The sequence below is a fragment of the Maylandia zebra genome, linkage group LG22 (assembly GCF_041146795.1).
Source record: "Maylandia zebra isolate NMK-2024a linkage group LG22, Mzebra_GT3a, whole genome shotgun sequence".
NCBI classification, from domain to species: domain Eukaryota; kingdom Metazoa; phylum Chordata; class Actinopteri; order Cichliformes; family Cichlidae; genus Maylandia; species Maylandia zebra.
This window is the reverse complement of record NC_135187.1, coordinates 18,539,094-18,566,997: the sequence shown is the minus strand read 5'-3', so window position 1 is coordinate 18,566,997 and position 27,904 is coordinate 18,539,094. Positions and strand designations below refer to the sequence as shown.

At 41.0% G+C, this 27,904-nt stretch overlaps 1 protein-coding gene across 3 annotated transcripts; it reads right to left on the bottom strand.

Moving 5' to 3' along the window:
- Positions 1–1,641: 1,641 nt before the first annotated feature.
- Positions 1,642–27,368, bottom strand: fam91a1 (family with sequence similarity 91 member A1). Of its 3 annotated transcripts, none has more exons than XM_004548086.4 (24): positions 27,057–27,368; positions 25,872–25,956; positions 24,881–25,032; positions 23,441–23,498; positions 21,159–21,226; positions 20,745–20,858; positions 20,094–20,184; positions 19,594–19,656; positions 18,178–18,284; positions 17,999–18,037; positions 15,748–15,860; positions 15,307–15,416; positions 14,753–14,865; positions 14,255–14,341; positions 13,929–14,058; positions 10,262–10,410; positions 9,488–9,622; positions 7,246–7,359; positions 6,954–7,026; positions 5,317–5,463; positions 4,714–4,815; positions 4,383–4,506; positions 4,203–4,272; positions 1,642–2,645 (listed from the first exon to the last, which is right to left on the bottom strand). In XM_004548086.4, the coding sequence occupies exons 1-24, from the start codon at positions 27,126–27,128 to the stop codon at positions 2,460–2,462; spliced, it is 2,502 nt and encodes an 833-aa protein (XP_004548143.1). In that variant the 5' UTR covers positions 27,129–27,368; the 3' UTR covers positions 1,642–2,459. The 3 variants fall into 3 exon arrangements, with proteins under 3 accessions (XP_004548143.1, XP_012773771.1, XP_076735251.1); XM_012918317.3 differs by having other exon boundaries at positions 14,753–14,862; XM_076879136.1 differs by lacking the exons at positions 25,872–25,956; positions 27,057–27,368 and adding an exon at positions 25,208–25,313.
- Positions 27,369–27,904: the final 536 nt, after the last annotated feature.

The following is a 27,904-nucleotide window of genomic DNA, read 5'->3' as shown; positions in this document are numbered from 1 at the left end:
CTATGAGGATAGTTGAATATGTGTATACTTGAGGCAGATGGACAGAGCATCCGGACCGCTGCGTCTTGCACACCATCTGTTCCACCTGGCTTGGAAAACATCTAATGGCCTACTATGGTGTAATGTGATTGGCCACAAGTCAGAGGCTGTGGGCGGTGGAATCAGTGATTCAAAACCTTCAAAAGTGTACAAGAAATAAAATACACCACTGCAGGATATTATAATGGAGAGGGGGGAGGAGAGAGTTTGATCTTATTACATATTTATTTATATTTTCATATACTTTTTACATATTTATCTGTAATAGTATGTAACCGGAGACGAGGCAAGATGGAGAAAAGGATAAAGGAAGGGCATGGTGAAGGAATGTCACTTTCTTCTTCTTTTTTTGTAACCAATGTAATTACAAGATCATGTTTAAATCTGTCAAATATCCACAGTCCCATTAAACAAGCTACAACAAAGAGTTCCTAAAATACCTGCTGACATATAAAACTAGCATTTTAAACACTGCGGTGGATGTATATCTAGGGGAGGAAGGGGGTAGGGGGGTGTATCTGGGACGACTGAGTAACTGCAAGTAGATAACAAACAGGCAGGACTGGGAGGAGACTTACTGTGAAAGGTAGGCGTGTATTAAAACACACCCGTGACGTGTACAATACTCACGCAACATACTCACAATGGTTTCTACAGTCATCATGCTTCAAAAGGTCCTTGTGACAGTTGTTTTTTCCCCTATTTTAGCATCACGTATCAGAAACTACCACAAGTGGGTCAAAAACAGAATGTAGATTCCTTTAAAAAAAAAAAAAAATGGAGAGAGAGCTCAACAAACTGGGTTTCCATTTAAACGCAATAAAAAAAAAGTACTCTATATTCTCAGAGCAACACTGAAAAAATTCACGATAGGCTTCAGACACTTTTTGGGCCATCACATCTCTGAGATGCTGGGCAAAGCATTAGCATTTCCATCCCCTGGGTCTGCAACAGCCTTCACAACAAAGTTGCCTTCTCTCTAGACTACAAACCCCCTTATTTTTTTTCAAAACATGGTGTAAACAGAATCCCCTGGAGAGTGAGCAAGGCTGGCCAAGAGTGCACCGCACAAAAGCTGATCCACAGAGAGGCAGAGAGAGATAGCTGGCAAGCGACAGTGGCAACAGCCCTGGGTCAAACACGCAGAGCTAACTGTTCCCATTCTTTTCAGTTTGGTTCAGTTTGATTCATTTTGTCAAATTCTTGATAATGGCTGGCAGGTTTTTTGATCCGACGTTGGTAATTTTTATTAGTTAGACACACTACATCGAATGCATATTAACAATTTTAAAAAAAGAAAGAAACTTGTGAGATTTAAAAAAAACAACCCCCCAAAAAAGGAAATAAAAAAAATCAGGAGATATGATCCCAGACCTGGTAGTTTTTGATTGGCTGAAAATAATAAGGCAACACCAAAATAAAAGAACAGAGAAAGGAGTAAAAAGAAAATAAATCATTATAAAGAAATAAGGTCTTTGGTGTTCTCTAATGGATTAAAAAAAAAAAAAAAAACGCAGTTTCTCAGATGCCTCGTATGACACTTTCCTTTTGGTGAGCTCTAAAATCACGTGCACACTACAAATGAGCCAACATTTTTAAAAAAAAAAAATAATTACATGATGTTACTTCATCCACAGGTTTGAAGAAATCCTGCACAGTGCAAATAATAAATGCCCCAAATATTGATTACAAGTAAAGAGGAAAGATTTTTTTGTGCAATAGTATCATGCATTAGATCACTTAACATGAGACAATACAGGGAGGCAGCGGGGTCTTATCAACCTGGTTAAAGTCCAAAGAATTGGTCCTAGAATATGCATATTGTCAAATGATTCCTGAAGAAGTCTGTTCAACACTTTAATGTTTATTTTATAGGTCTTTTTTTCTTTTTTTTTTTTAGAACATCTATGCAATATTAACCATTTTACACTCTGCTCTCAAGGGTCACAAAACATCCATCGACTGAAGGGGTGGGGGTGGGGTGGAGTCAGTGGGAAAACAGCGCATTTGTTTCCAGTTAGATGGTCTTCCAGGTTAAATGATGTTTACCTGCATCGCTGTGATATAGTGTGATAATAGCACCACTCCAACAGATAACACTGCCTTGCTACGAATACGAGGAATCACAGAGGGGAGGGAAGGAGGACAGCAAAGAGGGTTGGTACTAGTGTCGATGATTCCTCATACAGTAGGTGAATGACAAAGTTCTGATGGGGCCAATTATCCTATGACTGGATACTGATGGACAAGAAGGCGGGGCTTACGAATAAGGGAGTTTCCTTGTGACTGGATTTAAAGATGCAGGGCTGGAACCACGAACAGGAATTTCCACAGTGAGACGTGACGCTGCGAAAAGACATTAGCCCCCTTTGTTGGGACGCTGCTTCCTCGTTCCTAAATCTGGAAGTTTTGCTGATGCTTTATGTCAGTTGGTCTTTCTGCAGGGCTGAGATGTCTAGAGGAGGAGGGGCGCGCCCGCTCCATTCCTTCAGCTGCCCGTCCTTGAAGAGGAGGTTGAGGGCGGGCAGGGGGACACCGGACTCTGGCGGGGGCTGGCTGAGAGGGTTGGACACGCCGCTGTCCAGGTCAGAGGGCTGGCTGCCATCCTGCCAACACGGGGTCAAAGGTGACAGATCAGAACACCAGGCAGCGATATGAAGGGCAGGGATATATTTTTATAGGAGGAAAAGCCAGCAGAAGGGTTCCTGTGTGATTCATGAAACAGCCCACCATTTCAACCAGTAAATACTGCTGCCACGTCCTTTCGCTTAATCATGTTACCTTCGTGCTGCAACACCCTGATTCAGCTCTGATTACTTCACTTATTTTTTCCTTTGTCTCCAATTTCTGTCTTTTCTTTCTTTCTTGCACTAAATGTTCACCCAGCTCCACTTCCTGTTTTGCATTGTAATGTTCATGTCTTTAATTGATCACTAAAATTAAATAAACACCAACTTAAAGTGGACCCATTATGCAGTTCCTTATTTTCTGTCACATATGTACTATTACGATGTTGGATGCTCCTATTACACTTGGCAAAAGCTTCAACTAATGAGGTCAGCGCATGTGTAAGTAATCACAGAAGGCTGAAAGCCGAGCTTAGAGACTGCTTAAAACACTCTGATTGAGACCATTTTTTTCTACTTTTGTCTCTTTATGATTACAAAGAGAACAGATGCCATTAATATAGTCATCCAAGGGCAACCAATCAGAAGAAAGATGCCTTAATGAGACTAAGGGGCCATATCAAGGCCAAATAGAAATAAATAGAAATTGCTATTAAAATGTGAATGAAAATCAGCACAACAGGTCTGTTTGAAGGTTTTTCCCTAAACTAGCTGTGGGTCACAACAGTGTTCATGAAGAGTGTGAACGTGTGTTTAAAGTGGTGAATAAGAATCACTTTAAAGCACTGAGGTTAAAAGTAATAACAGTTGTTAATTATGCATAAAACTGAACCCTTCCTTAGTTGCACTGCAATCAGTCTGCATTCAGTTTCTTCTTCACTCCCTGTGCATTTGGATGCCATTTTTATATGTCATTAACTTTTATCTCCTCTTTTATCGTGTTTGTTTTGTCCTCCTCTCTAAGCTCTGTTCTTTCTCTTTTCTTTCCCCTCTGACCCTCCAACCAATCACAGAAGATGATTGCCACTCCTGGAGCTTGGTTATGCTGGAGGTCTCTTCCTGTTAAAGAGAGTACTTCCTTTCTACTGCTGCCAAGTGCTGCCCATCACCTGATTGTTTGGGGTTTAATGTTGTAGGGTCTTACCACACAATTTAAAGCAACTTGAGGAGGCTGTTCTGAATTGACGATATATAAATAAATTGAAAATGAACAATGCTTAAATAGTAACATTAATTATGCTAAAACAACATATTTATATTTTTACCACATTGTACTTTCCTGTTATTACTATGATATTTCTTTCTGTCTCATAAGGCCCACGTGGCTCGTGTCTTGACTGGACATTTGAATGGATTATCAGTCTGGGACGCTTTTTAGATACAAATTGTGGCGATCTGAATTAGTTTAAACAGTTTATCAAAATAAATGGAAAAATTATTGTCAACCTGACATTTGCTCTTTTCACTGGCCAAGACTTTTACTTTTGAGCAGGATTTCTTAAGCGGACACCTGAAGAAACTGCAAAGTGATTTTACCTGGAATGACTGAACGAAGCTCAACACCTTGAGTGACAGTTTTCGGCTCGAGTGGAGTAGCTCTTGAAGGCTGAAACAACAACAAATCTTTAGTCAAGCATCAACACACGTCAAAGCTCCTGCCACAGTTTTTATGTAAAAGTTAAGCTTTAGAGGATGCTGCCTGATTTTGGTTTTTACCTCTCGTTGCTGCAGAGCTTGTGTGAAGCAATCTTTCGACACACTTTGCGGTTGAGCTCAGAGCTGAAGAGGGGCATGCCAAAGCACAGTTCAAGAGGGACCCACTCGTTTTCAGATGAAAGGGCTGAGGGGGGGGAAAGAGATTGGCAAGGGAAAGATGGACACAAATTACAACATAAGACACTGACAAGAGCATTTTGGTGTTGAATTTAGCATGGAGCCTCTGTCACACTTTAGCTTTAGCTCTTAGATTCTTCCCAAACACTTTCAACTAACAAACATCTGATTAAATACTACTGGAGATATCCTAATTAAATTAACACACACTTACTGTCTGTCTTTCCTTTGCCTTCACCGTTGTTCTCCTCTGTCACAAGCTCAAAGGACTCAGTGCTGCCATTAGTGTCCAAGCCTCCACCTAGATGGGTGTCTCCTGGAAGAGAAGTGACAAAATCTAAGTCACAGTTAAGGCTTTTGAGTGTTGTTTGTGGGTAAATGGTGAGAGCTAGAATAAAGCCTATAAGACCTTCAACTGAGAAGCTTTTTTAAAATAATTTCTTGCCATTTGCGGGATTTACATTGGAAATTCATCTGTTAAAAATCAGACCTGCAGTGTTGTATCTTTCACTTGGCGCGTTAAATGAGATTTGTGATCATTTACATCAAGATTCAATCAGCTGATCTGAAGGTAAAGGCTAAAAGTGTTCGATCCGTATGCATTAGCAAAGGCAATCACAATAAAAGAAACTATTCTGCAGACAAACGGCATAATTAAACTGGACTGTGAGCGATATTTATCCAATCTGCACCATTAGTGCTATTATGGCCATCGCAGGTAAATGCACCACTGCTAGTTCAATTCGGCACGCTTTCCATCCAGCACCCTCACATGCACAGCCGTAAAAAAAAAAGTGCACGTGCGAGCTCTTGTTACCTCTGCACTCAGTGCTGTCGCTGGGCCTGCGGCGGTGCCTGTTGTTGGAGTTGAGCATGGTGATGTAGCCACACTGGTGCTCCAGATCCACATGCTCCTTCAGCTTCTGCAGTGCCTTGTGCACGCACATGTTGGAGTAGGAGAACTCTGCACAGGAGGCACACAACACACACAGTGGGATCATGTTAAACACCAAACGGGGCAAAGCTAACACTCAAAATGACACGATGCAAAGATATGGCCACAATTTATCTGCTGCATGAGGCTGTTATGGACTGTGTTTATTCATTTGGCCTGTTACATTTGTTCAGTAAGCACATTAGGAAGATGAGACTTAAATGGTACTTTTAAGCAAATGCACAAAGAGAGGGATTTTACAGGATTCAAAATCTAACAGTGTTTGATGAGTTAAAACCCTCAAAGCTGAAAACAGTGAATGTTTGAGTCAGCAGAGAAAAGATCACAGTTTGAAGGTATGCTTGTAATTTATGCACACCCTGCCAGTGAAAGTATACCAATGCTGATATATCATTAGTGTATAATACAGTATAACAGTATTATCAGTTAGCAATTTAAGGCTGTAAACCAAGGACACATTGCTACACTTTACCTAATCTCTCTGTAATGTTAGGAAGTACGAACATGCAAATAGAAAGACGTGAATCCGTTTTATTTTTATATAATAATTTAATGTTCATTGACAGCCCTTTTAAGCTACATTCAGAGTCACCTTTAAAGAGGACATCAGTAGTAGAGAGACCATCCTTTACATTTAAGAGTAGCCTTTCAGGGTTGTTCTGATATCTGATTCAGATTCCCTCTATGCATCTTACACCACAGGTTTTCTGGCTATGAGTCACCGAGTCCACCAAAAGCAAACTGAAGACTTTGTACATTTCCTCTTCCTTTGGAACACATGAACCCAAGGTCAGATTAGGAGCACGAAAAATGAGCAGATGGAAAAAGCCATATTTCACAACATCAATAAAAACTTAAAATGGCCTGATATCTGAGGTTTTTATTGTGTTAAAATCTATTTTTGAAATGTTTATATCTTATTGAAATATGCTGAATTGTAGGACGGGGTTCTATTCTGCACCATGAATAGCCATAGGAAATCAAATAAAGAGTCTGCGAGGCCTCCTAATCTCCAATCTGTGGGTTTGAGTTTTCCGTTTCTGGAGAGAACAGTAGCGTGTCAAGAATACTATTGTGAAGCAAATTCATGGTTTCATATTTTCTTATGAGAAAAACCCCTTTCTCCTGTTATTTCACTATCACCTCTCATTCTTTGACAGCCACAGCTTTCTCTGCATAGGTACACTTATGGTTCGCCGATGTTTAGCAGTGTTTTTAAAACAGTTTGATTTATTCAAAAACTTTAAATCTTTAAATCAAAAATAGAAAAGAAAATGCTTTGATTTCTGTAAAATAACACAACACAGATTCAGCATGTGAGACAGTCGCGCCTCTGTGCAAAGTCAGTCTCCAAAGGTCCATTTTGAGCCAAGAAAATGTCATTTTTTAACATTTTGTCTGACTCAGTAAAACAGGACTCTTCATTATGGTTAAATGCAGGTTGGCTATTTGAAAGCTGCTATATCAAAACAATAGTTTATGCACAGACAGGTTCTTACCTCCCTTCAGATCCTCCTCATCAAAAGGGAATGGGATGTGCACCGTTTCTCCATGCCCATGCATACCATGACCCTGTGGATTACATGCACATGTAGTTTAAATTACAATCAGTGCACATTTATACACAAACACAGCAAGAGTTGGTAGAAAACGTACAAAAATGTCATCAGACAGCATTAAATTAATATTACGTTAAATAATCTGGTATTAAAGGCGATATTTTATCCTCTCAACTTAAATGAGGTTTAAGACAATGACATAGAAAAATCAGCCTCATCTGAGTGAGTTTACCTGGATGAGAACAGCAGAGTGTGTAAGGGCATCGTTAAGCATTGTCAGCACGTTGGATGTAGGGACCACTCCAGGGTCGTGACCCCAGGAAGTTATCAATAACCTGTCATAGACCTGAAGAGAGAGAATAGGTTCAAGGGATTCAGAAATGAATAACTTCACTCATCATCAGATCTTTCCAAAGCAGCTTTCAACAAACTGGACAAAAAATAATAATATGAAGAAAAACACATTTTATTTAACATAAAGCTTTATAAATCATAATAAATTCTAATAAATGATAGTAGATGTGTAAAAGTGGAGATAGGTTTGCAATTTTACACTTCTTTTTGCCCCAAAATAGCTTTATTGTTTATGTAAATGTAAATACAGGTTTCTACATGTAGGACAGCATCTCAGTTGAACCATCTACCAGTTTTTGTTTAATTTAGAAGATCGAAAAACAAAAAAGAATAAGAGGAAACACGATTTTCTTCTAGTTCAACTGTCATGCCATCTTGTCAACCTCCCACTAGGTCAATATTAGCCGGTTAAATTAATCAAGGTTCCACCCTGCTGCTGATTTCACATGCCAAGGATTTTGTTTGGCTCTCTCAAACTGAGAGAGAGCTTTTAGATGAAATTAAGGTGTTATTCTCATGTCTCTGGTTAATTATTTTCAGTCCATAAGTGACTTATGGACAGGAAGTTACACATTTAAAATTGTTTAAATGTGTAACTTCCTGCACTGCCATGAGAAGGCAGAGCAAACAAACAACCAACTCAGTTCCTCCACCCTTCGCTCTTCAGTGACAATCTCAAGCTGGCCCAGTCTCTCCTTTGATCAACAGACTCACACACAGGGCTCAACACCAAACGGCACTTCAGACTTTGCAGGCTGTGTCACTTCATCAGCTTCTCTTTTCATTACGGAGGAATTTTGCCCGACTCTTCTTTACAACGTTGTTTCAGTTCATTGAGATTTATGGATATTTATTTATGCACAGCTCTTTTAAGGTCCTAAATTTCAATCAGCTTGAGGTCTGGACTTTGACTGGGTCATTGCAGCACATTGGTTATTTTCTTTTTCAGTCATTTTGTTGTAGATTTCCTGCTGCGCTTTGGAACATTGTCCTGTTACATGACCCAATTTCAGCCAAGCTTTAGCTGTCAGACAGATAGTCTCGCATCTGACTCTGGAATAGTTTGCTACAGAGGAGTTTAAATACTGTACTCTCCCCGAAGGGCTGTGGCACTGGAGGATTCAGGTTAACGCACTCCAGAATGCTTCAGACCAGCAAGCTGCCAAAACTTCAGCTTTTATGAATACACTCACACTTGCTGATGATCAGTTAATCAAGTGCATTTGATTAGAAGCACCTGGCTACAACTTACACTCTTATCACCTGTGAAAGCAGTAAGAGTGTACTCAGTTTTTAACAGGACTGTGAGATCGTTTTAAGGCAAAAATCCCTTAAAAAGTTTTCTTATTTACCCCCACAAGCCTCTACTCCATATGTTATCCCAGCGTGAGATAACCTGGTTCTCCTATGGAAACTCTCTGTCTTTCCACAGTCAATTTGAAATTCCCAAAAAATCAAAAATTGCTTTCACATGATTCTTACTACATGTTAAGTGTTAGCCCTGCAACAGACTGTCAACCTGCTGGCTGGCTGGCTGGCTGGATGGATGAAGCTGCAGCATTTCTACTTTCTTACCTTTCCTAGTTAGCATTTGCCTTAAAACTAGGTCATTAGTGTTACAATGACCCATTAAAAATATTTTGCATGTTTTCTGAACCTATTGAAACACCAACAAAGTAAGAGACATGTAGATAAAAGGTGCAAAAATACATGCATGCAAGCTATGGTCTAATAGGTCCATTTGCATGACATTACACATCTTCCCCTGAGAATCTACTGTATCAAGTCATCATTAGGTCCTTGTCTCACAATCCCAGAGCTATTAAAACAAATCCCACAACCAGTAGGAAGCCTTTGAAGAGAAAAATGCAGGTTTACAGTGAGATATGACCAAGGTCCACGAGAGCCTTTGTTTAGAAAAGAGCTAGCCAGCGCTCTGATTACCCGTCCTTCCGACTCACTGAAGGTCAAAGATTTGAGAGGGTAGGTTTTAAAAGATGAGTGAAAATGTGACTCAGCCAACTGCTGGTCCAACACAGTACTGCTGTTTTTTAATCTGACTAGACCGTGTCTCTACGCCTCTGACTTACACAGCTGATTAATCATTAGTTTGGACAAACCTGGAAAATGTCCGGCAGCTTGCGGAGCCTGGAGCCTTTGGAGAGCAGCAAAGACGGCGGGCCTTGGCCAGTCACATGATACAGGTACAGCTTGAACCAGATGGAGCTCACCTCAGGGATGGCTGGGCCAATGTGCTACAAGGAGAAACAAAAACACACACGCACTCATACATAAGTTTACAGAAGCAGAACTAACGCATGCACACTGGGCAGTTTTCCCATCTCATTCCTTGTATAAACTCACACTTCACATCAACCTAAAAAAATAACACAGGCGCATGACAATAATTGCGTCCGTGTTGTTCTTCTGTCTGAGGGGAAACTGAAGCTGCTATTAGAGACGTGAGAAGAAAACAAAGACAAGAATTTGGTAAATTCCACTTCACTGAGTCGCAGCAGTGTTAGAATAAGCAGCAGCGTGAACGGCACAACAAGAGTTTAACTTCTTTCCCTCTGTCTCTCTGAGCTCAGCTAGAAAGCTGGAGTGTGGCCAGGCAGAGGAATTACTGGTGAGCCTCGCCTCCTTTCCTTCCCTTTTCTCTATGTGTAGCCTTGTTGTTGGGGCAACTCGGAGCACACACACAATCACAAATCAATCCCGAGCGCATGAGTGTGTACACTACAAGAGAAGGCAAACACAACCAAACGGACAAACTCATTAACTGTCAGCTAGAACACAAACACACACACACATAAACGCACTCGACATGTACCCAAACATCCCAGCATGCCAAATAGCAGCCCTTCTGCTCTCCTTCCTTCCAGGCATCATACCTGAGGGGTGCAGCTGCTGATGGGTCTGATCTCGTTGCTGAGCGGTGCCATCGAGACCAGCAGCTTGTAGTTCTTGTTGAGGACGCGGCTGCAGGTGGCCTGGTCTAGACCCAGCAGGCTCTCACAGCGCAACATGTCCAAGGGGAAACCTAGTGAGAGGAAAAACATGAGAAAATCCTGACTTACTTCCTAAACAGGCTAATGCAAATGTTTATGCGCATTAAATTTGTAGTGTTGTCTCAGGATAGAGAGACTTAACGCCACAGCAAAAAATTTGCACTCCACCGGACTGTTATGATGAACTGGGAGCTTTGTTCCAACCATGCTCTGTCATCATGCACTGTGGGTAGTGACTAAAATAATGGGATTACAGATATAAATGAGCAAAATAAGAGTTGGCCTTGTAGGGTAGCTGGGCTCAGCTGTATAGATAGGGTGATGAGCTTGGAAAGCATGGAGCAGAGGCCATCTGATTAGGATGCCTCCTGACTGTTCTTCTTTGGAGATTTTCCAGGTGCATCCAGCTGGGCTGAGATCTGGAGTTTTTCAGAACTTCCTCGAGGGATTATATCTCTCATCTGGCCCAGGAATACCTTAGAAACCATAGGCTGAAGGATCTTTTTAGCTAATCTTCAGTGAAAAAACTGGTAATCATGTGTCCTAAAATGTTAACTATTCCTTTGAAAAAAAAAAAAAAAAAGGGCTTGAATAGTTATTTCTAAGTGTGGATGCTTTAGGCAATAATGTGATGATTGAACAGAGCAAAGTTTTTTTTCTTGCTTAAGTTTTCAAAGGATATTTTTGGCATCCTTGGATTTAAAATCCTTGTATCTTGCAGTGGAACCTATTGAATCTAAGAGATGTCTATGATATTAAAGGGTGAAAGACAGGAGGGCTGGTTTAGCTGACTAGGTGAGCAGACGATCCATGTGCCATAAGACCAATGCACAAGCCCAGGTTTGCATCCGTCCAAACACCATTTACTGCCGTGCCTTCCCCCTGGTCTTTATCCAAGCTTTACTGCATTCTCTCTACTGTCTGATCAAAAAAAAAAAGGCTAGAAATCCCCCAAAATAGATTTTAAAAAGGGGTGAAAGATAAATAATTTCAAAGATACATAAAGTGACTTATATTTAATTAACAAAACGGGGATTAATAATCTACAAGATTTGCAAATGTTCGTTCTGACAGTATCAATTGTTTCTGAGTGTTTTGTTGTAAAAAGTGATTTACCGCCATAATAACTCATCATTAACTACACCTGTAACATGGAAAATGGCACGCACACTTCAACTTTCTATTCTCTTCATTCTAATACAGTTATGAATGGCTGGTCCAATAATTAAAAAAAAAAAAAAAATCTCCTCTGACTTTACCAAATGTGTTTTTTTTCTTTGCTTGACAAATTTCCTTCACTTCCCAAATTAACAATGATCATTAGACTCTTTGGGGGATTAGTTTAGCTTCAGCCAGCAGGCTCTTACTGCTCTCACTCCTCAGCTGAGCAGCCGCAGCATGAGGAGCACACAAAGATAAGACAATCAGAAAGGAGGCACACGGCCAAACCAAACAAACAGCATCTGGTGGCGCAATGGAAGCTACGCAGAAACTCAGAGGCTTGCTTTGTCGATGCTGGAGGACATACTCTCTTCTGCTCCCTCTAGAGACACAAGCTGAACAATAAAGGTTTACTCTGTGTACATAGTATGCCGTTGTCTTCAGTATTTTCTGTGAGCATATTTAAGAGACAGCAGTGAGGGCCAAAAGAGACAATAGTGAGAGATGCCAGCCAAAAGCAGCACAACCAGCACAACCAGCAAAAAAGTAATCATGTATTGATTTCCTGAGATCACAGAACAAGTTGCTGAATGGAAGACATTTACCATTTTCTATAACTGCAGTCAGAGCAGCTCAGAGTACTTTCTTAGGTAACAGAGTCAGGATAAAAACATGAACTCCTGATCAGCTGAAAACAGACCACCAGAACCACTGATGCACTTCAAAGTTACACTGTGTCACATTAAAAGGGAGCTTATTACTTCAAGCTCAGTGCTTTTGTTTTTAGACCCTATTATGACAGCGTAACTTTAATATTTGATATTAAAAATAATCATTGTTTATTTTATAACCGACTTCGGTGCAGCTCAGCTCATTTTATCTGAAAAAAACTGCTTAGCTCTTCTTCCTGTAAACCATCTTTGTGGCTGACACTTGTAAACAGAAGGTTTGAGAGGATTAGCCAATTACAGCCAGAGCTGTGAGACCTGATCCCTGAGATGACCACATTAGGGCCATCTCGCCCTTCTATCCCATTATTATGATTTAAGAGTAAAGAAAAAAACAAAAGCTGTGTGAAACCAAATATTTAAAGCAGGCTGAATCCTGAGATTCTGGCTCACAATGATAATGAGCATCCACCACTATAATTATAACAGTAATTATATGGATGTAACTGTAGCTGTAGATAAGGTCATCTAATAATCAGAGTTTTGGTGTTTCAGTTCATGCATGCCAAAAGCAAAGATACTGAACAGGTTTCTCTCCATGATACTGAAACAACAAAATCAATATATTACAGTAGGGCTGGGCCATATCATACTGCTCACGGTAATACCGGTGTAATGTTGGGCAATGAGGAGAGCGAAAGTGGATCGTTGAATGAAACGGATGGACCAGAACTGGTTTGTAAAAATGCTGCAACTTCAGTGGTGTGGAACTGGTTTAGCTTTCGTCCGTCAGATACACAACAAAGCACTATTTTTGGTAGAGCATGCTAGCGGGCCGTCGTTACTACCGTGTTTTTTGGAAAATACGGCACACTTAAAATCAATCCTTTGATTTTTCTGAAAATCGGCAGTGCCCCTTATAATCCCGTGTGCCTTATGTATGAATTGTGGTTGTGTTTACTGACCTCGAAACGACTTTATGTGGTACACGGCGCTCGAAAATCTGTCAAATGTATCAGTACGACTTTGCTAAGCTACGAAGCCGCACCGCTTGATGGATTGTTGGAGCTTTACAGCTATCGTAGGCAGGAGTCTCGCGGAGTGATACGTACTGTGCTTCAACATAATATTACCGTATTGTGTGTGTATAACCTCTTTTTAAGTTTTGTGGATATTATACATGGTTATGCTGAGGATATGTCGGCCAATTTCCACTGGAAATGCCTTTTGGTTAAACTGTCAGCGAGGAGTCAGTTAATTTTTTATATAACTTTAATGCACTTAAAAAACAGCGGCTTGTTTAAGTGAAAATACATTGATGGGGTTTTTTGCACTAATAAAGTTGAGGAGTTGTAAAGTAAAGCGTCAATTATATCGTCAGTTATATCGTTATCGCAAATTTTCAAATGTATATCGTGATAAATATTTTTGGTCATATCGCCCTGCTCTATATTATAGATAGTAACTCATTTAGCTCACAATCGACCACAGTTCATAGGTAATTGTCCTTAAAATAACAAAAGTGACCTTGCCTTTGAGCACACTTCTGGATGAAGACCCATTGGATGATCACTGTATACAATTTTTACTAAAATCTGACCAACACTGTAAGAAGGGTAGCCAGTCTTGTAAACTGGGGATGGACGGGTGACTGGTAACAGATCCCGTGTCCTCGTCAAAGTGCTCATTTGAAAATAAAGGCGGTGTAACTGCATAATTACCTATGTTTGGAATATCAGGTCCCTGGTCCTGAGTGAGTTCTTTGTTGTAGCGCAAGAAGAGAATGGTGTTTTTCAGGGTCAGAGCGTGGTCAAAGTAACGCTGAGCCTCGCCCTCTGCTGTGCTCTCCACCTGAGAGAAACAGAAACGAGTGGAGAAGTTCCAACTCAGAGTTTGTGTGACTGTATTCAGATGTCTGCATGTAGTGTTTGATGTCTGTACATACATGTGTATTTGTTGCACCTAGTTAGCATCCTCTCAATTTAAGCTAAGCTTTTGATGAGAGATTTTCTGCAAACAAGAAAGAAATTCTGATTTCTGGTCTCACCTTCTCCAGCTCAGCCAGGAAGCTGTCGAGAGTCTCATCCGACAGTTTGCCCACTTCAAACATGGTCACAGCATGACTCTTCAGGTTCTGATAGCATGACAACAGAAAACAATTAGATCAACAGTAAACATCCAATTTTTTACAAGATAAGTTTTGTTTTTTGTGTTTTTATATGATTAACAGCAGTGATAATGATACAAACATAGTTTGAGGTACCTAATTGCTCCAGATTTTGCTACTCAGAAATTTAGACACAGAGATTTTACTTTTCCAAAATAAAAAAAAAAGTACACTCATATTATAGTTCAGACTGAGGCAAACATCCCTCTGCACCATTCAGCGAGCAGCAGAACTCACATGCATGAGCAACACTGCATTGATGAATATTTTCCCTCTGAGAGATCACAGCACAGCCACTATCTTTATCTTATGCTTGTTACCCCACCCTACCCCACTTTCACTGACGCGAAGCCTTCACGTCCACACTCTTTCACTTACCGGCGATAAGTTGCCCATCATCAGGAAGGCTGTAAGGGTCGAGTCAAAAAGGAAGGCGATCCTCTTGGTGGGTGCAGCTGGGATGCTCAGGCTGCTAACGCTACCTGTGTCTGCTACAGAGACATAAAAATATGCTGTACCACTCATGCATACTGCAGCAAGTCTAACAGCACAGCTACATGCGAGTTATTCTTTTAAAACTAGTGTTTTTATGATTAACTGCATTTAGAAGACGAAAACTAAAGCCTCTCTCTATCAAACAGGCCTGATTTACATGGAGATGTGATTGATCAACAGTCACTTATATGACAATATCCACTAACGCAAATTTAACAGTGCCACCTTAACATGTAAAACAAAGTTAAACTCAGTTTAAATATGAGAATGTTTTAGAGAAACACCTATTAATGTGAGAATGAGTTTCAGAAACATGACTGAGCTTTCTTAGGGATTAATTAACACTGCTGCTTCAAACTCAAATCATAAAGTGCTCCATGTGCGCACATCAGCATTTGCATACATTGCAGAATATGCATGTGTGTGTGTATACAGACCTTGGTCTTCCAGGCTAGTGGTGTCTGTATCTGTGGCTGAGGAGCCTCCCTCCATTACAGGACTGCCCTGCTCCCAGGACAGCAGCATCTTCTGGGGGTCCATAGTGCTCCTACAACAGTACATAACAGTACACAGTACATAAAGGACACTGTCACCACACCACACACTGTCACCACATCACACACTGTCACCACACCCTAGTAGTTCATCATGTCCTAAAGCTGGGGAAATTAAAACTCATTAAACATTGATGGCATGGAATTTTTATAAGAATAACGTTGGTGTGTGGCGGTTTCTGGAGTCTCAAACGCTCGAAGCTTCCATTAAAATGTTGGTTTTTTGTGTGCTCAACTGTGTAAATGTAAAAATGTATTTCAACAAATTGCACTACACTGAGGTTTCAGATGGTGTTTCGCTGACTGACCGATGACAACACATACTTGAGCCTGTTAACAGATGGGGCGTTCTTCCAGGTGGGGTGGAGCTGGTCTGAGCTGAACACCTGACCTTTCTTCACGGCGAAGCCGAGGCGACAGTACATGGACACTGCGTTCTGATAAAACACAGGAGAAGCACACGCAAATGATGCTTGATCCCACAAATAACATATCTGAAACCATATGTACACTTATCAGCCACTTTATTAGGTACACCTGTTTAACTGCTCCCAGTCACATGGCAGACACGTAACGCATGTATGGAAAAACGTTTCCTGGTTTAATGAGCCTCGATTTCTGCTGTGACATTCAGATGGTAGGGTGAGAATTTGGTGTAAACAACATGAAAGCATGGATCCATCCTGCTTTGTAAGGGTTCAGGCTGGTGGCGATGATGTAATTGTGTAGGGGAGACTTTGTGGCTTACTTTGGATGCTTTAGACCCACTAAGCCTTATTTAAACACCACACATCTGATTATTGCTGCTAACCATGCAAAACCCTTTACTGCCATTAAGGCTGTTCTGAAAGCAAAAGAAGTCCAACCAAGTGCTGGGAAAGTGTATCTAAAGAAGTGGTTGTTGAGTGTGATAGTGATACAACAGAGAGATGCAATAATAAGGTAAGGAAAGAAGAAAAGTGGGTTACAGATTTTGCTCTAAAATGTCTTGAGACCGTCACCAGAAAATTTGGTATTTTTATCTCTCTCTTCTGGGAAACATTTCTTCCCGCATTGTGCGATGGTGCAATCTCTGATGACAACATCGCCCTTAGCTTTACCGCTGACATTTTTCTGACTAAATTTTCTTTTCTAGTACAGAAATCCACCCTGCAGTAGTAAGAGTAACTCAAAACTACGCTGTCTAGGTTCAGGCAGTTATATCCATACAAATTACAAACTTTTAAAGAGTTTATTAGCAAGATATTTTAATTCAGACCTCATTTAACATTTTAATCTAAATATCAACAGTAAATTAAAAATCCTGAAAAAAACAAATGTATTGTCAAAAAAAGTCAACCGTTTCAGTGCAAAGATGGACAAATGTCATACAAACGTGTAGCCCAAGAAAACCAACCCCCTCAGTTTGAATGGCTTTAAGAGGATTTGAAATTACATTGTCAAATTATACTGTAAACAGAGATACCTTGTGAGAGTCTCAAAGTGACTAAAAGCAATCTGAATAGTCTTTTGGATGATGCTCTTAGGGAGAAAAGAAAGCAATTACTGGCTGCTGACTCAACTGGTCTCAAAAACTGGAGAAAAAAGAAAGGTAGTACAGCTGTACTGTACAGCTGTCTGGCCTTTTCATTATTTCCTCCACTTCTACAGTCATCAACTCGCCATGCTGTTAAGTCTTTTACTCAGACATGAGCACAGTGAGCTTGATTGCTTTTCACACCTTTACACCCGAGAGGTGCAGGCTGAGGTCAACTAGTCATCCTCTTATCATATCAAAAGAGGCCCTGGGAGGAAGTTTCTTTCAAATGACTTAGGCCATGAAGTGGTTATTGCACAGGAGGAAAGTTCAAACTCAAGTCAGGATGGGAAAAGTTTCTGCACAATGGAGACCTCTCAGACATCTCAATCATCTCAGAAGCTACAGGCCTTCTGCTGGAGACTCGCTTTAAATCGCTGCCTTCAACCACTTCTCCTAAGTGCTGCTTTTCAGTTGCACCAATGAGATGGGACCAAGTGATGATGGAGTGCATCTGGAGCAGCAATTCAACAGGAATGATGCCGCTCAGCCCCTCTGGTGGAGTCATGGGTCATGATGGATCTAATCGTGGTACTCAAATACACGTCTGCGTGAGTGTGTATCCAAACCGAAACGGCCAAATTGTGCTGAAATGTCTCCTCACTTGGCTACATATTATCAAAAGCTTTTCCCCCCCTCAGAGTTAGTCTCTGAAATTCCAAGACAACAAAGATCCGATGTGATAGCTGCTTATCAGACAAAATGCCACAACGTCACATCCTTGAAAAGCAAATTCCTATTCCTATGCAGCAAAACATATTTTTCAAAACAAGCTGCTCCCTTTCTTTCATTTAATCTAAACGCTGCTCTGCCATGTGTCTTTGCAGACAAAGAGAAGCAAGAAGTACGTTTAACAAATCTCTTCTAAAGCAACAGTGGAAGCGCAGAAAATCACTTCTGCATTTTTCTGTGAAAATTTTGAAAGACATATTTCTCAGATCTACCATTTCCCTTCTGAAAAACTGCACTTCAGTTACAGTAGGATGAACAGATGCCTACCTTCACTAAGTCCAAGTCGATCTCCAACACATTTGCCAGCTGGGAAGCACAGAGGGAGGCAGGATCAGGAGACACAAAAAAAGTGTTTGGTTGAAATGTTGATCGATAAACAAACACACACACACTCTTACTATGATTGCAGCAGCCAGAGGATAATGAAACACATTTCTAAAGCCTACCTCTGCTACGTTTGTTTGCTCATCGATGGACACAAAGATTTTGTACAGAAGTGTTTCAAAGTAATCACCCTGGACCCGGTTCATGACAAACCCTTCCAGTGGGGGCACTGAAAGACACAAACAGTAACCAACAACTGTTCAGCAACTCTTCAAACACAGAACTGTTTCCGTTCCCTTCTTTTTAAATACACTACAGTACTGTGCAAACGTGTGGACTGACCTCTTCATTTCCCACATTGATCCCACACTGCTTCAACAATGTTGAGATCCGAGCTCTGGGGAGGCGAATCCATGCCTGATTGTGTTTCCCAATGTGTGTTTTTCTATGCAGCTATGAATTTACTTGACTGACAGTGTGTTTGGGGTCACTGTCATACTGAAAAATGAAGCTTTTGTCAATCAGATGTTTTCTAGATGGAATTGCGTGGTGGATCAAAATCTGATTTATAATTCCATCAATTTACCACGACAGAGCCTCCACCGTGTTTTAAGCCCTCGCTGATTTGAGCATCACAGACCTGTTGCCACTGATTTTCAGTCCAGTTCTTGTGTAATTTGGCAAACCTCAGCCTTTCCTCCTATTTGACAGCTATCCTTCCACTGAGACCATTTCTGATGAGGCTTCAGTGAGCAGTAGATTTATCAACTGAAATGCCAACTATCAGGTCCTGTGTCAGGTCTTTGCTGGATTTTTGCTATTTCTTAAAGACATGGCTTGAAGATATTGTTCGTCTCATGCTGGGATATGCCAGGTTTTCAGCTAATAGTTGTTTGGGAATCATCTTGTTGGTGCAAAAACACTATTATGTCTGTCAAACTGTGTCATGTTTGACATTTTTCATTTTTCGACTATAGAAATGGGAACAAAAGAAGTGTTTTTGAGACAGGCTGACAGTAGCAAAATAACAAAAGATACAATTTAAAATTAGCTCTTCGCTCAGCAGCCTGGTACGTGTAGACACATATTTCAGTAAGATGCTTTTTTTGTGCTTGAATGATTCACAGATCAGGTGTTAAGTGGCTTAACAAACAAATGCATTCTGCTGAAAATGGTCAGTTACAAGGACTGGAGTAAAAATAAGTGAAAAAGCTGCCAATGTCCAAAAGAAAAACTTTTGCCAGAGAGCCTCGAGAATTGTTTCTTAAAAATCACTTGAAAAATTATAAGAAAATCTGGTTTCTTTAAGAAAAACATAAAGAAACTCAGGTTAGCTTGAAACGTTTGCACACTACTGTGTCTGTAATACTCTTATAACACGTGATTTCAGATCAGTGCAAATTCATTCCCATAATACTTTTTTAGCTTTTAGCATTTCATTTATGTTCAATATTTCAACAGCAAACTTTCTTAGCCAAAAAAAATAGAATAGGGATGTTTAAACACACACACACACATACACACGCACACACACGTACCTGAGATGCAGCTGTCATCAGATATGGGAACATCTAAGTAGATGAATCCCCGGTTGTACAAGCCTACAGCAGAGAAAAAACAGTATAAAATACTCTCTTTGTATATTTGCTGTTGCTATTTCCATGTGGAAACTAATATTATGACAGAACCTGTGCAGTTACTGCTTCATCAGAGTAGAATAACCTCAACCCAATAAAAATCTCATCAGAATATCTACACATATTCAGATTGCAAAGCGTCTCAGTGCATTTTATTCTATTTGTTGCCACTCAGTTACCAGCACTCCTGTGTAGAGGTTCATCACACTCAAACTGATCTCTAATTAACATCTAAGTTGCAAGAACACAACCTTCATCCCTGTGTTTCACCTCCGAAAATCAGTCCAACACACTGAGGTAAGACTGAATCTGTTCTTACTATAAACAACTAACAAGATTTAAATATTTGCCACCTAATTTATGGTTGAGCACGAGCAAATAGAACTGAGTATTTTGCTCACTTAAGACCACGTTGTACTCCATGGATCCTGCCAGCTGAGGACCAGAATCTATCATCTTATCAATGGCTTTCTTCTCAGCGGGAGAACAGATCTGCAAGTTGATCCAGTAAACAGATGACATTAGCACACACCTGTACCACAGAAATATGCTTCAAAAAAGGGTTTTTAAAAAAAGGACCCGTGATAATCCAACTTTATATTATGTGTTGCTTTCTGTTTCTTTATTTTTCTTGTGGAAAAAAAGAATTGTTAGAAGAATTTGCTCATTTATGTTTTAGGTTGAAAACAAAAACATTACACCAGTAATTCTTCACCGTCTTCACTACACTCATTTCATGTTGTTCCTTCTTCTCTTCATGTGTATGTTATCCTTCCTATGGCACATAAACATCTAAGCAGACAGAATTACGCTAAACTTCCAACATGAGGATCCAAGCTTTCTCATCCTCCCTACCTATGTTCACCCAGGTTTCTTTGGCCTGTCTGTACCTTAAACCACATCGCTGTATGTATTCTGTACGGCTGTAAAGAGCTTGAGACAAATATGTGATTTTTGACACTGAGCTTTCTATAAAAAAAAATGACAGGGTCTTATTGTACATTATTTAACTGAAACAAATCAAGAAGAAAAGAGTCAAATTTCTGTCGCACCCTTATGTCGTCCTCGGTGATGTAGCCTGTCTGTGCCACCCACCACGGCTCAACGGAGATCTCGACTGGTTTGGCCGGCAGTAGGTCCCGTGCTGTTTTCCTGCGGAAAAATTTCTAAAGGTGGAGACAAAGATTATTAAAGAGGGCTCAGCAATTAGCAGGTGAAGTGAGAAAAGTTAAAGATATTAATATTCTAACTACAAAGATGGACAAACTAATGGACAAGCAATCAAAGTAAATAAAGGAGAATTTACTTTAATTCAAGTTGCTAGTCCGTACTGACTTTACTAACCATCTATGGTACACTGTTGGGCCCCAGATTGCAAAGTATACCTGGCTTCGTTCAGCTTAAACAGACTAAAAAGAGCACAGGTGTAATAAAACAGATTAAAATACATATTAATGACATCTTACTTTGGAGGACCTGCACTGGTTCATCAGGTCGATGTACTGGTTTCTCCCAATGCCAAGTAGCCTTAGACCTGTGGGATGGTTGGAAACATGAGCCAGTCAACTTATCACAGGTGTATAAAATCAAGTCTGCCTTTACCAAAAATTATGAAGGAATGAGTTTCCCAAAAGAGTTCACTAAATTTAAATGTGGTACTTTTATTATTGGATTTGCAACAAGTCACTTTCTGAAATTTATTCCCCCCTAAATGTTCAACAGTCAGTTATAAGTGGTATTATTGCAACGTGGACGTTTTTAGGAACAAGAGTGCAGAGGCACATGGTGCATAAAAGTCACCAACGCTCTCCTGAATCAGTAACTGCAGTTTTAAACCTCCTCTGACATTAAAATCAGCACAATAACCGTGCACCAGGAGCTTCCTGGCATGGATCTCCATGGCTGAGCAGCTCCTGTCAGTGTAATGTGTAGGAGGCTCAGTACTTTTGTCCAGTCTAACCTGGCTGCAATGATCCTGCAATATTCAGTCTGGCTTCTTGTAATTACAGACGTAAGACCTAAGACGTTCGTCAAGAAGGAAAGTTTGAGAATCAGTTCCTTTTTAGTGTTTTTCCAACTTCTTTCAATAAAAGTTATTTCAGTAAAAAACCCTCATGAGGTTTGTTCAAAGTTTGTGCAAGTCCAAACAAATCCCAAACAAGTCCCACACACCTTCTCCAATACAATTGCCTGACACACACACACACAAACACACACACAGGCACACACACACACACACACACACACACACACACACACACACACACACACACAATCCATCCCCCAACCGGCAGACAGAGATAACAAGAGTAAGCGTGTGCATGCATATTTATTTCTAATCAAACGAACACATTTTTTCTGAATCTGAGGAAATTCTGGGCCATGTAGCAAAAAGTTTCATGTTACACTAAAATATTCAAATTTGTCTAAAACTCCCACCTCGTCCCCTCCCCTGTGCTGCGCTGGGTTGCAGGGGGGCAGAGTAAAACGTGCTGGGACAGGTGCCAACGCAAACAGGAACGAGTAAGATCGCAGAATCCTACACTTGCACCCTGCTGCTACACTGAGACACAGACACAACACACAAACATCCACCCACGTAAAACTCTCTCTCACACACTCTCACTGCCTCTCCATCCTCCCACTTCTGCATGACACACTTCCAGACTTCCTCCAGAGAGATTAGTGGAGTGAGGCCCCTCCGAGTACGGCTACGATCGCCTGCTGGCGGCCTTCTGCTTCCACGGCATGAAGGTCCTGCACTGCCAGGACTCAGCCACTCACTAGTCAACACCAAAGCCCATTTCAGCTGACAACTAAAAATCAAAGATCACAACCAGTGCCCGTGACTTTTAACTAATTTTAATCAGGCTCCACAGTCATTTCCCAGAAACGCGGGTCCTCAGAAATGAGGCCATTTTTTAGGGGGAAAAGCAATTTTCATTATAATTAAATGGCATTTACACCAGCCAATTAAAACCCATGGCAATGCTCTGGTTTGGTTATGGAAACACAAAGCAATTATTTAGGTTTGTTATTGAATTTAATAAGCGGGTTACAAAAGCATTCCTGTAATAAAATAACAAAACCACAGCAGGGTTTGGGCTTTGAGAGAACTAACAGCAGTTTTACTAAGAAGCCTTAAACCTCCAATATTCAAGAACCAAAAAACACTAAAACCACTTAGAAAAATGACTCGAGAAAACTGTACAGAGACAAACAACATGTGCTACTCATGCCTAAAAGCCAGGGTGCCAATCTTCATCTTTATCATCAGCTTTTCAAAAGCCAGATTTTCTGAGAAACATTTTTGACACGTTGCTTTAATTTATCTTTCAAATCTGATGTGTTACACAAGCTGTCTCCCCTAAATAGAAAAAAAGAAGTAGAAATTAAGTAAAATAAACTGCCAATTATTTCTCTTGATTAACTGCTTGGTGTGAAAAATGATAGAAAATAAAAATGTATTCAGTTTTTAATTAATAAAAATGGGGGGGGGGGGGGGGGGGGGGGGGGGATCAGGACATGCTGAAATGCCGAAACAAATGAATGTTTGCCAGAAGAAATTACTTAGGGCTCCTGACTCTTGTTCTCACACCTAATCTTCCTAAACTCTGGATCCTTTAACCATTCAATAACAAAAATAAACAATCAGCAAGAAAAAAAATTAAACAAGAACTGGGAAAGTTGGGGAGCCAGAGACAGTCAAGCCATTTTATAAGCGTAGAAGAGAAGAAAAATAACTCACAGTCAGCTGCAGTGAAGTTGGGCAAAGAGTCGTAACTCTTCTCACTGTTCATAATATCCTGGAGGTGGAAAGAAAAAAAGAGGAGAAAGGAGAAAAAAGAAGAATTAAACTAATTTTGTTCTCCCCTTTCTATGTCCCCTGTCTCTGATTAATAACAGGATTAGCAGATCTGAGCAGCCGTGCTAATTTCGACTCCAAGTTTTCATTAAGTGCTTAAGACGGATTATCAGAATATGACATAGCCTTTGGCAATTTAGTGGTCACAATTAAAGCTCAGTCAAGTTTGGTTTAGCGTGCAGCAGAAAGTGGGTGAAACCCCTCTCAGTGAGCTGAAAAATAAATGCTGTTCCTTTATGTGTATTTATAGGTTAGGTAAAAGAACATTAGCCACATCTGTCCTATGAAATGGGAAGTACACTAAATGTGGAACAATCGAATGTGACAGTTGGTATCTGCACACAGAGTTGTGGTAATGGAAATACATCTGAGAGCAGGCTGTATAAAGGAATTACACCAACTATGTAGTCAGCCACAAAATTGAAGTAATTCAATTACAAATGCATTATTTTCCATCTCCAGTCCCGTGAACACAAGAGCTCAGTCTTTGCAATCTAAATGAAAATGCCAAAAGTCAAGGAGAACCCTTCTCCCTGACAGACCGGTTCTCTCTGCTTTATCAGTGAGTTTGAGCTGTCGTGCAGGCAAAGCTCAGACTGACTGCAGAGCAAACAGCAAAGATTTTTCCCGGGTGTGTTTGCCCTGGGATCAATCCTGTGCATGGCCCTGAGCTGGTAGATGAGGCTTTACTAGACGCTGACTGACACCTAGTGCCTGACTGATGACAGATCTGGGGAACATAGGAAACATAGCATATTCCTCCCTAAAACTACACAATGTCTTATGACGTCCTTAATCTTACCTTTTAGGTTAAAAATGAACCAACACACAATCATTCTAACCAATGACAATACACCCATTTATCCTTTATGCAGGGTGGCCATAATAATCCAGCACATCTACTCAGGTGTACCAAACAATGCCGTATACTCGTACTATTCATGCAACAAAAGCACACTGAACTAAACAGCTGGGAGCTGTGAAAAGCTCAGATCCCTCTACTTGTATTGGTCTTTTGGAGTCCTTGTTTTGTCCCTGCAGTTCCTGCATTCATTCCCAGGGATGCCAAAAACTGAAGACATTGTTCATTTTAAATGAACAGAGACTGCATGTTTCCAGTCAATTAGAAAACCTTTGCCGTTGAACAATAAGTATGTCTGCTCTGTTCCTCTGGGTTTACCTGCCCCATCGTTCTAAAACCAACGGGAACTGACAGAACGACAGATGTTCAGGTATACGAGAGGCTGTTCACAGAGATTATGATAATGGGAGCAAAGTTAATGCTCTGGTATTGCACTCTTCAACGCAGCATGAGTTGCTTACCTCCATGATTCCTATGTAATACGAGAACGGGGTGACTCGTAGCCCTTTGACCATGATGTCAGACAGGTGGTAGGGGTACAGCATCAGGTGGTCCCGGCTGTACTTCAGAAGCTCCTCATAATATTTGCGCTCATCCTTCCTCACGTGGCGCACTGCTCAGAAAACAAACAGCAGTCAGAGTGTACATACAGAAACGATCTCTCTACATCAACATCACATCTAAAGTGATTCGATGTAATACATAATGCACTTTATTATACAGATACATACACATGTTTAGCCACTGTATGATTATTAACAGTACAAGTATTTTCAGTTGTATATTACCTTTTCGGGTCAAATATGAAGGATAATCCTATGATCAACACCAAAAGCAGAACAAAACATGGACAGAGCTAATAAGACATCACCCACAGGTGAGTGGAGTCCCATTTTTAACCCGTGTGCTTCCTGTTTTTGCTGTAACTTTTTTGAAACCTGACATAATGAGTGAAAGTTAGTTCTAAATGGGAACCAGAGGACACTGCATTCTCACTCGCTAACTGACAAGCAGGATCCAATAGCCGTGTCCTGGTTTATCCTCCTAATTATCACCATAATTTACAAAATAAACTTTGTGTTTTGTTGAATTTGCTTTGAAAGCAGAGAGTGGGATTACAGTTCCATCAGAGAAGTGTTTACTGAGGTCACAGAGCCATGAACCTTAGTGCTGTTTTCCCATAGACTTTTATAAAATCAGAAGTCTTACTGCAATGATAAAATAGCACTGGGGTATGTTTCTCTGCAAGGTGATATGGTGAGAAAGTTTTTGCCCATCATCAAGCACTCTCTGGTGGGGTTATATTTATCCTGCTACAAACCACTGTCTGTCTATTAATCTAACACTCAAACATCATGTAGCTCACCCTGTATGTTTACCCCTGCTGTGTGTGTGTGTGTGTGTGTGGGGGGGGGGGGGGGGGGGGGGGGGGGGGGGGATAATATTGCTCACCTAGGTTATTGCGGAATCGCAGCTGGTTGCGGATGCTGTACAGGAGCACTTGCTTCTCATACTCGCGCTGAGAGTTCCCCAAACTCTGCAGAGAAAGGAAAATGCCCAGGTCAACCACATTAATGTGTCAGGGGATGAAACCAAACAGGGCCTCTTTTAAACCTCCTGTTCTCCAGCTGTCTGTGAAATATTTTTCCATACTGGAATATTTCCTGCTATTAGATGTGATGTCATATGTGTTGAGAAACGTGTGAAACCATATTAACTGCAAAGATGCAATGAGGGATTTGAATTTGACACAGGCTAAGAGGTAGGTAATAAAGCAAGAAGCATCGTCTTGTGCTTGATTTTGGTAGCACATACCTACAGCATACTTCTAGTTACTTACAAGGCCAATACACCGGTTGGTATTGGACCAATAATGACCTTAAGCAGATCAGATATCAGCAATGACCTGTCTGATCCTCAATGGACAGTTTATGTGTCATGATGTAATCCACAGGTTTTAGAGCCACAGTAGCCCCTGGATTCATGATAACTCACACAAAAAATGAGAAGAGATATTTTAAATTAAAGGAAAATTAACAATGGAATTGGGGCATAAGCTTAATATTGTATCTAAAGCTGTTTTGAGCGAGAGAAAACTTGTTATATTGTGCACATCAGGCCAGATGTGTACACCAGGGGCCCCTGGAGTCTCACTGTTTCTGATGAGTAATCCAACTTTTCAGAGGGTGTATGAGGATGCAGCAGCTCAAACTGCTCATCCACCCACCTCCTCTTCACCGAGACATGTTGGCGTAGTGGCACAAGAAGAGAAGGGGGGATCGTGCATTTGACTGACTAACTGTAACAGCACATTTCAATAGCATTAAATGCACCAGGCACAAATACGTAAAAGCCGTATCTGCAGGTGACATACACGCTCTAAAATCATGTGGTGCCCCCACCCCCACCCAATCAAACAAACTGTCATGTGATGCCAGTGTGGCTTCAGTAGCTGGAGTGTAATGATGGTCAGTTATGGCTCCGGCTGGATGGTGAAGCCCTGCAGAGGACGGGGAGCGAGCAGTGCGACACTGACAGCTGCCAGTATGACAGAGAGCAGCCCCGGTGACATTGACAGGTTCCCCTTGCGGTGTCCCCCCTCTCTCCGTGCCCACAGGAAACGTTAAAAGTCGGTACCTGTTTGACGTTAGCTGGGAGCTTGTTCCACGGGTAATTCTGCCTGATGTGAAATTCCACGTCCGTGTTCATCGCTAGCTAGCTAGCTGGCTACAAGTAGAATTCCTCGAGATGATCGGAAACGGGCTCTCGGGAAAGTCCACGGTGACCTCGCCCCCCCCGGACACCCAGCAACCGAGCGAAGGGACCCCCGGTTTGAGGAGAATTTTTTTCTCCAGCGGTTATTTTCCTTCACAATAAACCGTAACTTCCTTGTTGTATTTTCGAAAGAGCCGTTCGTCACGCTCGTGGCTACTTTCGTCACTTCCTGTTGAGGAGTGACCGTGGACCTGAATGGAGCAGGAGAGAGCGGAGTTTCAAATGAGAGATGATGTTAGCGCCGTCCAAATCAATGGTTTATCTTAAAGTGCGATTATTACTGCATTATTTTTAGTATTTTTAGCACATGTGGAGCATTTTCCACCCCCACGGCAGCCTGTTTTAATCCTAATGAAGACGTGAAGCCAGAAAGTCAGGGCCGGTCTGACTGACTGGATGGGCCACTTTGACTGGGGGGGGGCATCCCAATGACATTTTGGGATGGGCCTCCATCTCCCAAAGCCTGTCCATATCACTGATGATGCAGAAAAGATATTCTTTTGTTTGAGGGAAAAGTCTAAGGAATAGTCTAAACCTGCAGGGCTCTGCATGTTTTTGGAATCCTGCTCAAACTGGAGTAAATATTATATATGTCTGTAGGCTATGAGCATATTTTTCACACTCATACTGTGAGTATTTGCATTTAGTGTGGGTCAAAATATTGATACAGCAGTATCTTATTATTGCTTCCACTTTATTAGCTGGGGGGT